Source organism: Hyperoodon ampullatus (assembly GCF_949752795.1).
Source record: "Hyperoodon ampullatus genome assembly, chromosome: 2".
NCBI lineage: Eukaryota > Metazoa > Chordata > Mammalia > Artiodactyla > Ziphiidae > Hyperoodon > Hyperoodon ampullatus.
The window spans coordinates 154,929,126-154,947,544 of record NC_136915.1 but is presented as its reverse complement, the minus strand read 5'-3'; the positions used below and the strand labels follow the sequence as shown (position 1 = coordinate 154,947,544).

The window sequence follows — 18,419 nt, the reverse complement described above, 5'->3', positions numbered from 1 at the left end:
GCACCACCGGGGAAGTCCCAAGAGAATAGGTCTTAAATGTTCTCACCACAAAAAAGAAACGGCAATTATGTGAGGTGATGGAGGTGTTAACTAACTCTACTGTGGTAATCATTTGGCAGTAGGTAAGTGTATCAAATAATCATGTTGTATGCCTCACACTTATACAATGTGATATGTCAATTACATCTCAATAAAGCTACCAAAAAAAGTTACAATAGAGAGGATGGACTGATTATGGTAATAGAATAACACAGAGCATAGTAGGTTAGGAATTTATAAGTGATGGGATTTAGAAGCAGTAAATATAAACTGTATTTATTTTTCCAAAAGCTTTAATGGAGGAGAGGAAAGATCTTGAGGAATTGGCAGAATTAATTAAAGTTGTATTTATTTTTTAGGATAATCAATGTTTGTTTATATTTATTGGTTGAGAGGAAGTAGCCAGGCCCAAGCAAATATTTACAGATTAAATTTGGGGTTGGGGATAAATAAATGAGAAATCTCTCAGAGGAAGTGGAATAGTTTGAAATTGAGAGAAGAGCGTATGGAAACTTCTTCTTCTAAGATATCAGAAAATAACTTAAGTATGAATAAATACAATTTTCAATTATAAATATATTTTTGAAATTGTGAGGTATAGGGAAGAGAAACTGGAAGAGAACATTTAAACCTGAGTTGTTTTCTTAGATGAGGAATAGTGAGTAGTGACTTGAGAAAAGCAGTAAAAGTTTGAACAGCCATGTGGAGGATGGAAATAAAAAAGAATAGGGATTAGTATATGTTTGGTCAAGTTAACAGTTAAATGGTCATTGGACTATGCTGAAGTAACTAATAGCGGAGCATTCCTTTCCCCTAAGATCAATTTAGAAAACACAGATTAAATTAAGTTTTAAAAATGTCTGAAGGATTGAAAATCTGCTGAGTTAACTGAGATTTGAGGGACCAGGATCTCACAGAGGAGAGAAGTCATTGAAGTAGGCCCAGTATTCTGCAAGCCACTTTCCTCTCAATCCACTGTGGAATCTAGGTGGATTTGGGGGTGATGGGGATGTAAGATGTGGCCAAGCAGTGAAGAGTCAGGGAATCTACTAGAGCTTTGGCAATCTCAAAGGACTTGGGGACATAAAAACTGGATTTCAGAACCAAGTCAGTTAGAATTTGAGGGACAAGAACCCTGAGAGAAGGGAAGCCTAGAGAAGCTTGCAAGTCAGTGCCTTCACCATGTGCAGGAGCCAAATTCGTAACCTGTGCTGGGCAACAGACTAAGAAGCAAATGTAAAATATGAGAAAAGCAAAGAAGAGTTATTGGCAGTCTCACAGTGCTAAGAGGGGAAAAAATTGGGTATCAGAACTGCCAAATAAAAGGGGCCTAGAAAACACCCCAGGCTCTCAGTTGAAAAGCTTTGGGTGGGAGTGAATAAGATGTAGACTAAATTTTACAAAGATTTAAGTCAATTCAATTTTTGATTAAACTGAGTAGATCCATCCCATTCACACTGCCTGCCGGAGAATAAGATGGGTCCTCTGAGGAGGTAGGTCTAGCTCCGGAACAATTTTTCATGAAAAGTTCTGGCATTCAGTCAAGAATTGCCAGGTAGACCAAAAAAGTAAGATCAAGAAAAATAAATAGATTCCCCAAGTATTGGATATGGACTTTAAAATAACTAAGATTAATATGTTCAAGAAAATAAATGGCAAGGTGGAGAATTTTACCAGGGAACCAGTTATATAGAAAAGAAGCAAATGGAAAATTTGGAATTAAAAACACAATAAGTGAAAATTGAAACTCAGTAGATGGGTTTGCCATAGTTTGGAGACAGTTGAAGAGAGGGAATTAGTAAACTGAATAGGTCAGTAGAAAGTATCCAGGCTCAAATACAGAGAACAAAAAATGAAATAAAATATAGAATTAAAGCATAAGGAATATCTGGGCAAAATTTAAATAAAACACTGGGGAAGAGAAGGAGATTGGGGCAGAAGTAATATTTGAAGAGATAATGGCTGAGAATTTTCTGTAACTGATAAAAATGCTGTGTTATTAACAAGGATAAATACAAAAAATACTAATATTGTGCATATTGCAGTAAAACTGCTGAAAACTAAAGACAAAGAAAATAAATCCTAAAAGCATCCAGAGGAAAAACAATATATTCAACAAAGCAAAAGACTGAAAGTAAATTCCTCACCAGAACAGATAGAAGCCATAAGATAACAGAATGACATTTTTGAAGTGCTGAAATAAAATAACTGTCAAAATTATTCTGAAGAAGTTGAAAAAAGTTAGAGGACTTATACTACCTGATGTCAAGATTTATTATAAAACTATGATAATTAAGAGAGTGTGGAATTGGTGCAAGCTTAAATGAATAAACCAGAAAGTCTGGAAGTCCAGAAACAGATGTATATGACTACTTGACTAATAAAATGTTTATATTGTAGTATTAGGGTTAAAGACAGCATTTCCAATAAATTATGCCAAGTTTATTGGTTTTATATATATATATATATATGTACACATATATATATGTACTTATATATTTATATAAAGAATCTTCACACCTATCTCACACTTTACACAGAAATTAATTCTAATTGCATTTTAGATATAAAGGTAAACAGTAAAGCAAAGGAGATTTTTTGGAGAAGTCAGTGCAGACAATTTTATGACATTGGAATAGCTAAAGTTTTCTTAAACAAAAGGAAAAAAGCATGAATCATAAGGAAACAGGTGGATACACTGGACTATATTAAAATTAGGCATTTCTTTTTATCAAAAATATCATTAAAGTGGTGAAAAGATAAACCTCAGATTGGGAAAATATATTTGTAATATATGTGTCTGTCAAAGGACTCATATCCAGAATATGTAAAGCACTCTATAAATCAATTAAAAAAAAAACAGGCAATCTAACAAAAAAAATGGACAAAAGACTTGAGTATGCTTTTCACTCAAGAGACTATCCAATAAAAACACATAAAGAGGGCTTCCCTGGTGGCACAGTGGTTGAGAGTCTGCCTGCCGATGCAGGGGACACGGGTTTGTGCCCTGGTCCGGGAAGATCCCACATGCTGTGGAGCGGCTGGGCCCATGAGCCATGGCTGTTGAGCCTGCACGTCAGGAGCCTGTGCTCCTCAATGGGAGAGGCCACAACAGTGAGAGGCCCACGTACCGCGCAAAAAAAAAAAAAAAAAAAAAACACATAAAGAAATATACAACCTCATGTAGTCATCCAAGATGTGTGAATTAAATCCATACTGAGATACCATTACATATCCACCGGATGTTTAAATTACAAAACTGACTATTAAATACTAAGAATGATTGCTACCATGTAAATATTAACATCAGGGTGTACAATGGCATAATAATTCCATGTCCAAGTAATTCCATTCTTAGGAATTTCACAACAGAAACATAAAAATGTGTGCACCAAATGCCATGTACAAGAATGTTCATAGCAGCACCATTAGTAATAGCCCAAACTAGAAACAATCCATATATCTACTAACAGTGGAATGGATAAATATTTTATGGAATGCTCACACAGTGAAACAGTTTACATTAATAATTAATGAATGTGTTATTCTGCACATGCCAACATGGATGAATCTTACAAACTTAATGGTGAGCAGAATAAGCCAGACCCAGGAGTATATACTATTCTTGATTCTATTTATATAAAGATAAAAAACAGGTAAAAATATTATTTGGTGGTAGAAGGTAGGGTAGTGGTCACCCTTCTGGAAGGAGGTGAGGAAGGCTTCTGGAGTGCTGGCAATGTTCTATATCTTGATCTGGGTGGTGGTATCCTGAGTGAGTTCATTTTATGAAAATTCAACAAACTGTATGGTTACAATCATCTAATTTTTCTGCATGTATCTTATCCTTCAATAAAAATGTTACATTAAGAAAAGAACTAAACTGTTACTGAAATTCATACATTTATAGTGAGGCTAACCATCACTTTCCTAGGGTTTATACCAGCAACTCTGCTGGCATAGGGCAGGGATAGTGAAAAAGTTGGCAATCATAAAACATTTTTCAGCCTTTATGTTTAAAAGCTTTAAGTTCACCGTGTAATTATCATTAGCACTAAATCATAAACATTTAAAGGAGTGACCACATTGGAAAATAGTATTCAGAGGCATTCTTTCAACAAATTATCATTTAATTTTTGGTCTTACTATGGCATTCTTACTTTGGTGATAATGAAGCAGAACACTTGAATATCAGTCCATCACCTTAAATAGATTGCTAACTCACACACCCACATATACTTTATTCTTGGATATGTTTTCATGTGGTCACTTGAAAATGTGTTTAATGGCTTAAGAGAAACAGACGTGAATTACTGGATTGTGCTTAATATAGTCCATGGGCAGAATATCCACGACGAAGTCTGTCGACTTCTCAATGCCAAAATGTTTCTACTTTTCTGTGGGTGTTATTATACCATTGTTCTGTATTTGATTGTCATAATATACTTTAAATCCCATTTTTCAAACTTGTGTGCATAAATATCGTCTGGTCAAGTTGTTAAAAATGCAGATTTCCAAGCCATCGCGGAAGACTGAAAATGCAGGGTGTCTGCATTTTTCATACTCCAGATGATACTGTGAAGATACTCTAGTGGACTATATTTTGGAAAACACTGCTTTGTGCTCACCATCAGTGGACCATAGCTATTCAGAATAGGATATTTTGACTGTGGATTTTGGAGGACTTTTCCTTTGGGTTTTCTTTTTGCTGTATATCGCGTGAATTGTAACAGGTTATGGGTCATCTTTATTTGAAACAAAGGATTTAAGCTGCTACTGAGCAAAGTGGATATAAGTAAGCAAATGGAGCATATTTAAAATCGAACTTGGAGTTCAGAAGCTGCCACCAGCTCCTGTGATGAATCATATAATATATTACTCAGACAAAGCCAAAATGACAGATGGACCTGTTATGACTTTAGGCAGGCGCTCCTTCAGCTACTGAAATTTATAAGAAGTTTTATAACCCGGGAACTCTGAAGTTATTTGTGGTGCCTCTCGTTTCATGTCTACACGCATCAGATCTTTATCCCACACCCCCAACATTTTTGTTAGTCACGAGTTAGATAAAAGGATAAGATGTAAGTCTTTACCCACACATTATATCTTTACCTTACCACCTGTTTTCGCTGGAGCTAATCAAGATGAAGCTGAATCAGTGACTCAACACCCAGTTACCCTATAGGCATTAATTCACAAAGGCATGAAATAAGTACAAAGGCGAGAAAAAAAAATTTCTTTTCCTGTGTTTCCCTTTTTTTTTTTTTTCCCTCAGTGCATTTCTAGGAACTTCTCTAAAGCATCGGGCTAAGTTTTGCTGTCAAAATGGACTGCTTTCCCCTTTCAAAGCTTCCACGCGCTACCATGCCAATGAAGATTATAGATTATGTTAAAAAAAAACTGAGCAGAGATATGTGATTATCTTAATCCAGTTTTAAAATAGCTTCTTAAAACTTCTTTTCATCCTGTAGTGTCTACCACTGCTACAGCTGTTTCTTAACTTGCAAAGATTAGCCATGATGCAGATTGCAGTATCACAGTTTACAGCTGTCAGTGGTTTTCCACTGTTTAGCACCCTTTGGTGTCTCTTATTAATGAAGCAAGAGGAGAAACTAGAAAAACCACCAGTCTTGAGAAAAATTTTAGAGTATTGACTTTTTTTTAAAGTAAAAATAAGAATCTAAAATGACAGCTTTGAACTGGATTCCAATTTTTCAAAGAAGTCTGTTGATGTTTTGGCATATAAACATAGGGTTGGCATCTTGCTGTATGGTAATTTTCTTTATTATTTTGTCAGTTAGAATTTGGAAAAGCATATGACCCACTGAGAGTCCAAAATGGCTGAGAAGATGGTAATATCGCTGGTTGACTTATACCACTTCAATTTGCTGCATCCTGTCCCTATCTGGTTCCTCCCAAGGAACTTTACTTTCTACTTTCTCTTTCTTGTTTGACCCAAGAAAACCTGTCCTTCCTCTTGTTCAAAGATTCAAATGAAGATTAAGCCTCAAAAGGCCATTTATCCACCTACGATTTGACTTTATGTGTGTGTAATAACCTGGGTGACTGAGTTATTAGTCATTGGTGGAGTGTATCTGCTTGTCTTCCATTTACTCTTGCCTCTAAAATTAGGCTATTAGCATTTGACTCACTTCCATATTTCAAATCTGCACTTTCGTGTTTGGCTCCCTATCCAAGCCAAGCCAAACTGCTTTTTTTTTTTTTTTTCTTTTTTTGACACAATTAACAAAGGCTATGTATTCATAAACTTGCAGCAAGTGAACCTACTTGCTGTGTTTTGGCAAGACTTCCAAGGTGTTAGAAGAGCGAGTGTAAGTGCTATAGATTAAAAAGAGGAATTCCTGAGAAAATCAGTGATCTGCAAGCGTTCTATTAAGGTGAGATTTTTGGAAATGATCTTTGGTCTTTAGATACATTTGGTAGTCTTTGGCTGCAAAGGTATAAACAAGCAAGTTAGAATATTTCAATAGAGGAAGGATTGTTCTGAGTTAGAGGCAAGGGCTTTTTGTGGTGGGCCAATTTTTGGAACAAGTAGGAGTCCATGGGATGCTTTTTTGTGCAAACTGTCATAATGGTCCTTAAAGGGGTGGTTCCCAGGGCAGGCAGTTCCTCAGAACAAATATAATTCCAGCTTCCACACTCACCAGCTGTGTGATCCAAGTCAAGTAACATAGATGTGCTGGCCAAACTGCTTCTTGATGGGCAGTTCCTGGCATATAGTAGGCACCCAAATATTTGTTGAATGAATGAATGATGTTTACCATCTGCATGCTTCTCCTTCCTGGCACACTTTTTGTTTTCTAGATTAGCTTTTGCTTGGTTTTGTGTTTTCTAATATTTGGGGGAAAACATATAAAAGAACATTAATCCCGTAAGAAAGAACCAGCCTTCTGAGATGAGGAAGGGCTACATTTTTATTTTTCTACATTTATTGTGAAGTGCCATTGAATATTCTCTTTAAAAGCACATATCTACCTCCACTCAAAAAAGGAAAAATATTTTTCTTTATAGTCTTCTACTACCTGCTATTCTAAACATGTAGTTATATTTGTGGTTTGAGACCCCGAGTACTGGAGACATGGCAGAAACATGGTTAAGGAAAAGGAACAGTCATCTCTTGGTTGAGGAGTGAGTTGGGTCTCCTGGTAGCATGTCCTTCTCTTCTTTGGCCCACTTCCTCTTGCCATCCTTCCTACCAAGTCTTTTGTTTTCTAATTTTTCTTCCATGGTCCCACTGAGAGAGAAGAGCATTGAGTTAGAAATTGCTATATGTAAATGTATCAAACCAATGCATTGTATAGCTTACACTTACACGATGTTATATATCAATTAGATCTCAATATGAAGAAATAAATGAAATGGGAATAACTAGCTATTTCCTCCTAAAATAAGATATCAAAAGTGTGAACAGAACATGGCCTACATCAGATCAACTAGAATAATTGTTGAAAAATGCAGATCCCTAGTCCCACTACAGATCTCCTGATTATGGGTCTTATGGGATGTGGGTCAAGGGTCTGTATTTTTAATCAGAACCCTAGACATTTATCTTTTTTCTTATCTTTTCTTATCTTTCTTTTCTTTTCTTTTCTTTTCTTTCTTTCCCCCTTCCTTCCTTCCTTCCTTCCTTCCTTCCTTCCTTCCTTCCTTCCTTTCTTGTAGGTTTATTTAGAGAGATACACATTCCATAGACACAATGAGGTCAGAAGGGCCTTGGGGGAAAACACACTCCACAGACAGAGTGTGGGCCATCTCAGAAGGCGAGAGGCCCTGAAATGTGTGGTGGTTAATTTTCCCTAGGCATGTACCTTGCACTCTCACTTTTGAGACTCCCCTGTCCTTGACCAATGATGCATAAGCTGCAAGTGGAAAAATGAACTAAAAGACAATCCCAAATGCTAATACCTCATTTGTAGATCTTCCCACTTAACAATAAAAAAGCCCACTTAAAAAATCTGATGACCACATAGAAGAGCTGTGAAGGACATTGATTACATTATTTGACCGTAACTACGGTGAAAGGACAAAGTATATTTTTTAAATTACTTTTTTAAAATATTCTTTGAAAGCCAATCATTTAAGAACTATTATTTTTGCTTTTCCTTTGTTTTCAATTTTTGTATCTTTTTTTATGAACCTCTGCACCTCTCTCTCTTCCTCTCTTTCTTTCCATCCTTACCCCTTCCCTCCTCTTTTCTTCCTGCTTATCTCCCTTCCTCTTCTTCTCCAAAGCTCTTTTCCATCTCCTCTTTCCATAACAAGCCATACCTTATGATCACATCTTTAGCACTTAGGAGCACTTAGGAGCATGATGTCATTGAGAGGATAATTGTTGCAGTCCCATCTTGCTCTGATACTTACTAGCTGTGTGATATTGGACAGATTGCTTAACATCTCTCAGTTCTTGCTGTCTCAACACTAAAAGCACTTACCTTATAGTGTTCTTGTGAGATTAGAATGAGACTCATGTATGTGAAGTACTCAACAGAGATCCTATCAGGCATCACTTGATGGTTGGTTTTTGTGGTTATGAGTTGTAATGGCCACATGTGAAAGGATGTGTTAAAGAGAAAAGTTGAGTCCTTAAGTGAGGAGACCTTAAATATTGTGATAGTTGTTAGGTTCTGAAGATATAAAGATGAGTAAGACTTGGTTCTTAACCTCAAATTGTTGACAGTCTTGTAGGAAAAGACAGATAGATGTGTAGTTTCCTTTATAAAATATAGTATATGCAATGCTATCAGATGAAGTATTCAAAGGAGCCATTAAAAGGGAGTGAAGCAAGTCAGAAAGAGAAAAACAAATACCGTATGCTAAAGCACCTATATGGAGTCTAAAAAACAAACAAACAAAAAGGTACTGATGAACCTAGTTGCAGGGCAGGAATAAAGAGTAGACATAGAGAATGGACTTGATGACATGGGGTGGGAGGGCGAAGCTGGGGTGAAGTGAGAGTAGCATTGACATATATACACTACCGGATGTAAAATAGTTAGCTGGTGGGAAGCAGCAGCATAGCACAGGGAGATCGGCTCGGTGCTTTGTGATGACCTAGAGGGGCGGGAGAGGGAGTGTGGAAGGGAGACGTAAGAGGTAGGAGATATGGGGACATGTGTATGCATATGGCTGATTTGCTTTGTTGTGCAACAGAAACTGACATGGTATTGTGAAGAAATTATACTCAAAAAAAGATATATTAACAAAAAAAGGGGGAGTAATCAATATTTCCACATTCAGGGTCAGTTGCCTTGTTGTTAAGTATGTGTATAGTGGGAGGAAATTTAAATAGCTCCATTATTTGCAGTTGTTCCTTTCTATTTAAAATGGCACCCAGACAGTATGGTACTGGCACAAAAACAGAAATATAGATCAATGGAACAGGATAGAAAGCCCAGAGATAAACCCATGCACATATGGTCACCTTATCTTTGATAAAGGAGGCCAGAATATACAGTGGAGAAAAGACAGCCTCTTCAATAAGTGGTGCTGGGAAAACTGGACAGGTACATGTAAAAGTATGAAATTAGAACACTCCCTAACACCATACACAAAAATAAACTCAAAATGGATTAAAGCCCTAAATGTAAGGCCAGACACTATCAAACTCTTAGAGGAAAACATAGGCAGAACACTCTATGACATAAATCACAGCAAGACCCTTTCTGACCCACCTCCTAGAGAAATGGAAATAAAAACAAAAATAAACAAATGGGACCAATGAAACTTCAAAGCTTTTGCACAGCAAAGGAAACCATAAACAAGATGAAAAGAGAACCCTCAGATTGGGAGAAAATATTTGCAAATGAAGCAACTGACAAAGGATTAATCTCCAAAATTTACAAGCAGCTCATGCAGCTCAATATCAAAAAAACAAACAACCCAATCCAAAAATGGGCAGAAGACCTAAATAGACATTTCTCCAAAGAAGATATACAGATTGCTAGCAAACACATGAAAGAATGCTCAACATCATTAATCATTAGAGAAATGTAAATCAAATCTACAATGAGATATCATCTCACACCAGTCAGAATGGCCATCATCAAAAAATCTACAAACAGTAAATGCTGGAGAGGGTGTGGAGAAAAGGGAACCCTCTTGCACTGTTGGTGGGAATGTAAACTGATACAGCCACTATGGAGAACAGTATGGAGGTTCCTGAAAAAACTAAAAATAGAACTAACATATGACCCTGCAATCCCACTACTGGGCATATACCCTAAGGAAACCATAATTCAAAAAGAGACATGTACCAAAATGTTCATTGCAGCTCTATTTACAATAGCCAGGACATGGAAGCAACCTAAGTGTGAATCGACAGATGAATGGATAAAGAAGATGTGGCACATATATACAATGGAATATTACTCAGCCATAAAAAGAAAAGAAATTGAGTTATTTGTAGTGAGGTGGATGGACTTAGAGTCTGTCATACAGAGTGAAGTAAGTCAGAAAGAGAAAAAGAAATATTGTATGCTAACACATATATATGGAATCTAAGGAAAAAAAGAAAAGGTCATGAAGAACCTAGGGGTAAGATGGGAATAAAGACACAGACCTACTAGAGAATGGACTTGAGGATATGGGGAGGGAGAAAGGTAAGCTGGGACAAAGTGAGGGAGTGGCATGGGCATATATACACTACCAAACGTAAAATAGATAGCTAGTGGGAAGCAGCCACATAGGACAGGGAGATCAGCTCCATGCTTTGTGACCACCTAGAGGGGTGGGATAGGGAGGGTGGGAGGGAGGGAGACACAAGAGGGAAGAGATATGGGAACATATGTATATGTATAACTGATTCACTTTGTTATAAAACAGAAACTAACACACCATTGTAAAGCAATTATACTCCAATAAAGATGTTTAAAATAAATAAATAAAATGGCACCCATATCATGCCCTCAGGGGATCTTTATGTGTAACAGAAAAAGCTGTCACTTCCTTGAGATGCCCACTTCCATCTTATTGAATACCACCATAATAAATAGAGAACTATTTGTTGACTACTAATGTAAATGCCTCCCTTTAGAGTTCTTCAGCGCACAAACCTGTACAACCATACAAGTCAGCCTTATAACTACAAGCAATACTTATGCCACACCGACTTTCATTATTTTGTTTGGCAAATAACACAGTAGGTTAATTTTTTTCTAATATAAACAATCATGATGATCCTGAACTCATGATCTTGTTGCCATCGTAGTCCTGGGGTGACGGTTATGCTGTGGTTAGCTGAGTGAGATTGTTATCATTGTCTAGCAGTTGGACTGAGTTGTTGATTGCAGTGACCATGCCCTCTAGGTAGACAGAGGAATTCTGAATAAAGTACCAATAAATGATTCCCTCTCACAGGACTGTTGGGAAGTGCAGGGACATAATATGTAAACAGTATATAACCTATGCCGTTCTTCTATTATATATCATTTTGTCTCAGACATTTTGAATATGTTATTGCAGATTCATTGAAAATAATCTGATAACACATATTAATAAAAACAAATTAGGAATTGATCACATTTTTCCCCCTTCTCACTTGTGTTTACTGTCTGTAGTTGACACTCCAGACCCCTATGTGGAACTTTTCATCTCCTCAACCCCTGACAGCAGGAAGAGAACAAAACACTTCAATAATGACATAAACCCTGTGTGGAATGAGACCTTTGAATTTATTCTGGATCCTAATCAGGACAATGTTTTGGAGGTAAGTGAGTCATTTGGGGACAATGAGATGGCCATTATCATGTTGAGGTTGATGGTTGAGTTTGTCCCCTCACTGCCTTCATTCTTCTCAGTTTGATGTAGTTGGTGTCCAGCTGTGCAGTATATGGTAGATGAACTTCTAGCTACTGCACATCAAGCTATGTGAGTGTCCAGTGGGAAATACAGGAGCTAGGTGGGGCTGGGAAGAATCTGTTATCCTCCTCACGTGCTTTGGAGAAAATATTCGTTCTGTTAGAAAGAGGAGGATCCGAGTACAATAGAATAAAAATATTGTCAATTGATTAGGACTTTAAAATAAATTAACTTTATTAGCTTAAAGTTCAAATAATTAGCTTTAAAATAAGTTCACATAGATCTTTTCCAAAATAGTTGCATAGATTTTCTACATTAATTTCTTTCTCATATTCCAAAAATAGCGTTTTCCTGGAGAGGGGATAAAGTTTCATTTTTCAAAGTATGATAATGTCAGTCAGGCAAGTGAAAAATTAATTATTATGTTAGAAGCAAATGTGGCATTCAGACACAAAAGACAGTATTGTTACCAGTTGAATATTGAGGATTTCAAATGACTGTTAAATATCACTTGAGAACTTTCATTTTTTAAGTGTGATGTAGATTATAGATATAATTTCCAAAGATTCCAGAAAAATTTGATACCTCTGCTCTACCTTTTACTCTCTATAGATCACGTTGATGGATGCCAATTACGTCATGGATGAAACGCTCGGGACAACAATATTTCCCATATCTTCTATGAAAGTGGGAGAGAAGAAAGAGGTTCCTTTTATTTTCAACCAAGTAAGCAGCACAATGAATTATTTTTCAACCTTATGTCAGATAAAATCTATTTAACCTGGAAAGTTGGAGCTTAATGTTTGGAAATCCTTCCTTTGCTTCCTTCCTAGTCTTTCTTCCTTTCCTTCCTTCCTTCCTTCTTTCTTTCTTTCTTTTTCTTTCTTTCTTTCTTTCTTTCTTTCTTTCTTTCTTTCTTTCTTTCTTTCTTTCTTTTCTTTCTTTTCATTCTATTCTTAGGTTTGCTGCATTTCTGAAATTTCAATAATTTATTTAAGATTAATAAAACCCTAGAGAAATTATTTATACAGAGCAAACATTGGATTCTGAATTTTACAGGAAACTAGTGTAGTAGTTTATAGTGAGAAATGTAAGCAACTGGTAGACCAGGATTCAGAAAGCTGGTTAATGTATTAATTTCTTCTTTTTGGGAACAGCTTGGTGTTTTTGTCCCTTGGAATGATTTTCAAATCTCTCCCCTCACCCACATCTCCTTATCCCTTAACTCCTACCTCCTTTCCTAACTGTTAGCATCCCATATGACCTCTTCCTGAACCCCCATGATAATTATGTGTTGTTCATTGGGACTGAATCATCTAAACTGTTCAGACTCAACTCCTGGTCAGGAAACTGGAATACTGGTTATGCATGCCTAATTACAGACCTAATACATAGTTTATATTTATTCCATGAGTATATACCTATTTAGAAACTGACTTAAGCCCAAAGGACCCTGACCAGTTCATATAATCAGAGTGACTCAGTTGCCTTGAGGACACTCCAGTCACATACTCCCTGCTGATACCTTTAGCTGCTCCAGGAAGCATGTCTTCTATATGTTTTCTATCCAGTGCTAAGAGATACACTGCCCACATTTCTGTTTACCTCTTTTAAAGTTATTTCATTCATTCTTCTTTCAAACGTTTATTGGAGTCTACCAACCATGGTGTTGTGTTCAAGGCACATAAAGAAGAATATGGTACAGGAAGCTCTTCCCTCAATTATCTTCATCTGGGGTGGAGGTGAGGTAGGGGTTGGAAAAGGAAATGAACATAGGGAGTTACATGTGATGAAAAGAAACCACTACACAGTAAGATAAGTATCAATGAGGTGTGTTCAGAGTGCAGGAGGAAGACAGAATAAAGAAAGATTACGTTGTGAGAGGAGGCCAGAGATGGCTCCATATCAGTAGATGATTTTGAGCAGGTCGAACAGTGAACATAGTGGTTAATACCTTGTCATTTGAAGCCAGGTTGTTTGGTGTTTAAATCCCAGCTCTGTTTCTTACCATTTGTTTCATCCTGGGGAAATCACTTAGTTCCTCCGAATCTCAATTTGCTCATCTGTAAAGTGGAGATTATATCTCATAGGAGAATCATTATGATTACATGAGTTAGTTATATTTATATATAATATATCCATATAATTATAGAGTATAATGTATATTACATTTAAATATATTTAGATGTAATTATTTAATTATAACTTATATAATTTTATATAAAATATGATCATATATTACTTAGTTTATATATTAAGTATATAACATTACATATAAAATATATAACAATAATTGATTATAGTAATATATATACTACTCACATAGATGTATCTTTACATACATTTAATGCTTATTGCCTGGTACATATTAAGCAGTATATAAATGTTTGTGAAGAATAGAATTTCAGTAGGCAGAAAAGCAGTTATGAGCGTTCTAGTTTCTAGTAGAAACTGCAAAGGCATGGAGTTTTGAAAGAATAAAACAAGTTGGGGCATGACAAGTTACGTGGCTTGGCAAGTACATATTGGTGAGCAGTGGGATAGAGAGAAGTGGCTCAATGTTATAACATCCGCAGACCTCACCTATGGCATGTTGCTAGGATTGGTTCTCAATAAACCCTTGTTGAGGGCTTCATAAGCACAATTGGCCTTTCTGAAATATAATGTTTTTTTTTCTGCCCTTCAGTCATGACACAAAGACTGATTTTAAGAGAAGATACTGTAGGAAGACATGCCTTTCCTCTCCTCCTGTCATTTCCTATGCTTAGGTGTGTAACCCTGGGGCTCTAAAAAAGGCTTTCTACATTCCTGAATTTAAAGTAGCTTACATAATTATTTTCTTTAGTGTGCTTGAGAAAACAGTTGGCCTAACAGCTTTCTTTCATTACACTGTTTTCAAGAGTCCTTTGTAGTTTTCATCTGAATGACAATTCTTTGAGTTGGTGACCTGTGATGGTAGTGGGAGAAAAGTAAATGCATAATGGCTGGTTGGGGAGACCCCACATTTGTCCCCCAGACCATGTGGCGTGTCCTAAGCAAGCCATCCAGCCCCTCCTCATCCCTGAATCCCCATCTTTCAGAGGAGGACTGTCTTTTGTCTACAGTGTCCACGGAGGTTATAAGAGAAAACGAGTTGCGAGGGAATCATGTGGGAGAGGAGATTTATAAACAGTTCTTGGAGATGGTTAAGGCAACCTGATATAATAAAAAGACCACTTGAGTTTGGCAAAGGAAGGACTTATGCTTCAAGCCAAGACATTATTAGCAAAAACTCCTTCAAAGTTTTGTCATCCAAAAGTTCATACTGAGTCAACATAGAGGGATTTCTGTGGCCAGGAGCCAGCTGGAGAAAGAACAGGAGCCTCCAAGTGGAAATTGCCAGATTCCCAGGGTCCTGCTCTACCCACTCAGGGTAGAAACTGGGAACCGGGAGACCTGGGCTCTCGTTTTGTCTGTTACTAACCTCCCTCTAGAGTGTCTGAGTTGTCATTCTTTCTCTCTGAGTCTTATTTGCTTCATCTCTAAAATGAAGGTTTCCATTAACTTTTTTGGGGGAGGCGTACTGGGAGGCATGTGGAATCTTAGATCCCAGACCAGGGATGGAACCCGTGCTCCCTGCAGTGGAAGTGCACAGTCTTAACCACTGGACCACTAGGGTAGTCCCTCCCTTAACTTATCTCTAAATACTTTTTAATTTATAAAATTCTGTGCTCTAGAAAGAAGATCTTATTTTTCACTTGACTATTTTTACCCAGAAGTTTTCAATGCTTCCCATTTTACAGATATGGAAAAACATGATAATGTATTAAAAAATCTTTATTATGCAGTTTTATAGTACTGACCTATCCATAGATTATTTTTTTTTTTTTTTTTTTTTTTTTTTTTTGTGGTATGCGGGCCTCTCACTGTTGTGGCCTCTCCCGTTGCGGAGCACAGGCTCCGGACGCGCAGGCTCAGCGGCCATGGCTCACGGGCCCAGCCGCTCCGCGGCATATGGGATCCTCCCGGACCGGGGCACGAACCCGTATCCCCTGCATTGGCAGGCGGACTCTCAACCACTGCGCCACCAGGGAGGCCCCATAGATTATTTTTTAATATGAGAATTTGAGCCTCTATTGTGTACCTGAAACTTCGATTAATATTAAGAAAGCTATTAAAAGTTTCCTTTTCAAGGAACTGATAGTCTGTTTGGAAAGGAGCAGGCATTCACATATAAGCTGATAAGTAATATAATAAGCAGTCTCATGAGGCATCTATTCATTGATTTACTTACTTAGGAGTTATTTATTAAACACTGAGTGTGTTCCAGGCAGTATTCTAGGTGATGGGCAAACAGCAGAGGACATGGTGGATGATGGTTCCCAGGGAGCTTGCATGCTGATGGGGAAAGTAAATAGGCAACAGGAAGCAAAAAGATAATCAACACAATATCGACTAGTGATAAATGCTATGAAAAAAATAAAATATAGGGAAGTGATAGAGAACAATTGGTGGGCAAGTGAGTTTATATAGTCAAAAAAGGCCTTTCTAAGGTATTATATTTTGCTTCAAATTTTATTATCAAAATTTTCAAGCATATACAAAGTTGAAATATTTCTACATTGGATACCCATATAACTGCTACCTAGATTCTACAATTAACATTTTATTCTACTTGCTTTTCACATATCTTTCTATCTGTCCGTCCATCAAACCATTTTGCTACATTTATTTATTTGTTTGTTTGTTTGTTTGTTTGTTTTTGTGGCCATGCCATGTGGTTTGTGGGATCTTAGTGCCCCGACCAGGGATGGAACCCGGGCCCTCCGCAGTGAAACTGTGGAGTCCTAACCACTGGACCGCCAGGGAATTCCCCATCTTGATACATTGAAACACAAACTGCAGACAGTAGTATGCTTCATCCCTAAAGACTTCAGCGTATCATCAACTAGAGTTCATTATTTACAAATTTATAATTGTAAGTGCTAAATAAATCGTGTAGACAATGTATACAATGAGAGTTATAAGAAGGAATTATTCATCCATTCATTCATTTCACAAATAACTATTGAGCACTTATTGTGTGTTAGACAGTCTTTAGGCACTACCTATTCAGAAATAAATAAAACAAACAGGAATCCCTACCCTAATGGAACTTATATTCTACTTAGTAAGATAAATAAGTAAAGGATGCCTGTGTTGGATAGTGATAGAGATAAGTGCTAAATAAACCAAGGATGGAGGAGAGGAGAGTATGCATATGTGTGTGAAGAGGGTTGCAAATGCAGTTCCAAAACTGTGGCTGAGAAAAGCATCTCTGATGATACCTGAGGGGAGAAGCCACTCTGAGTAGGAAGGTCCTGAAGCAGAAGTTTGCCTGGCTTGTTGAGTAACAGCAAGGAGGAGAGCATGGCTGGAACACAGAGAGTAGTAGGGAGAGTAGTAGGAGATGAGGACGGGGCATGGGGTTACAGTGGACCATTGTGGGTTACAGTGGATATCAATGGTATGGGCTTGTTCCTAAAGGAAGGATGTGGTTGGCTCACTAAAGGGGTGGAAGGCCATTCTGGTGGAGAGAACAGCCTGAGCCTTTGCTCACAGTTCCGGGACTAGAAAAGACAAGCATGTTCAGGAAATGGTGTCTAGACAAGTGCCAGGAGACCAGAGCATTTGTACGTGAAGGAAGAACAGGTACATGGGGATCAAACTTTAGCAGAGCCCAAATTCAGGTAGCTGGGTTTAGATATTATCTTATTGACAGCAGTGACTCATGGAAGGTTTCTTACCAGGTCATGGGGAATTTAGAGCAAACAGGATTTGGCTTTTTCCTCAGAAGTATTACTAAACCAAAAGTTGGTAGGTAAAGATAAAGAATGTTTGATATTGAAAATAAGAAGGCTGATGCAGCTTTAGCAGACGACCTCTGTCAAAAGTGGCAGGTATGAGGAATACGGGGCGACTTGAACAAAGTGTAGCATTAGCTTTAGTGTGTCAGTAAGAGTGGAATGGAATGATTGCTTAGTGGTGGTGAGGATCGGCTAAAGTTGGAAAGCAGGAATTTTTTCAGCTTTTCCTGAGACTATGATTTATCATTCAACTCAATTTCAGAATGCTCTCTCTCTCTTTTTTAAATTTTTATTTTTTTAATTTTTTTTAAGGAGAAAGCCAATTTGGGTCCATGGTTTTGTTTCCCAGCTAACATTTATAAAATCCGGGTTAGGCTGTGCTTGTTGGAATCCTAAGTTTAGAGAGTGTCAGAGTTGTCATTTGAGAGAAACTGGTGGGACGTGCAGCTTTTGACCCCAGGCTCCAAGTCAGACAGACACTGTCTGGGATGGAATCATGATTTGGCTACTTATTCACTGAGTGATGTCAGATGAGTTATTTTTTTTCTCTTCACCTTGCATGCCCCTTTGTGAAACAGAGCTGTATATATATCATACCTACCTCTAAAGGTTGTGGTTGTGGTTAAATGCGTTAATACATGGAGAGTTTTAGAACAGTGCCTGGCCCAGTAAACAGTAAATAAATATTAGATATTCTCATTTAATTATACTGGCCAGATTGAACTATTTGTCAAGTGC

At 37.3% G+C, this 18,419-nt stretch overlaps 1 protein-coding gene across 2 annotated transcripts in view; it reads left to right on the top strand.

The window, feature by feature from the left end:
* Nucleotides 1-18,419, top strand: part of PLA2G4A (phospholipase A2 group IVA) — a gene marked incomplete at both ends in the record, with an annotated part of 140,448 nt that overhangs the window by 32,259 nt on the left and 89,770 nt on the right. For both annotated transcript variants that reach the window (XM_079696872.1, XM_079696871.1), the window contains 2 exons: nt 11,616-11,764; nt 12,469-12,582. In XM_079696872.1, coding sequence (XP_079552998.1) covers nt 11,616-11,764; nt 12,469-12,582 — 263 coding nt within the window. The remainder of the gene's footprint in view (nt 1-11,615; nt 11,765-12,468; nt 12,583-18,419) is intronic.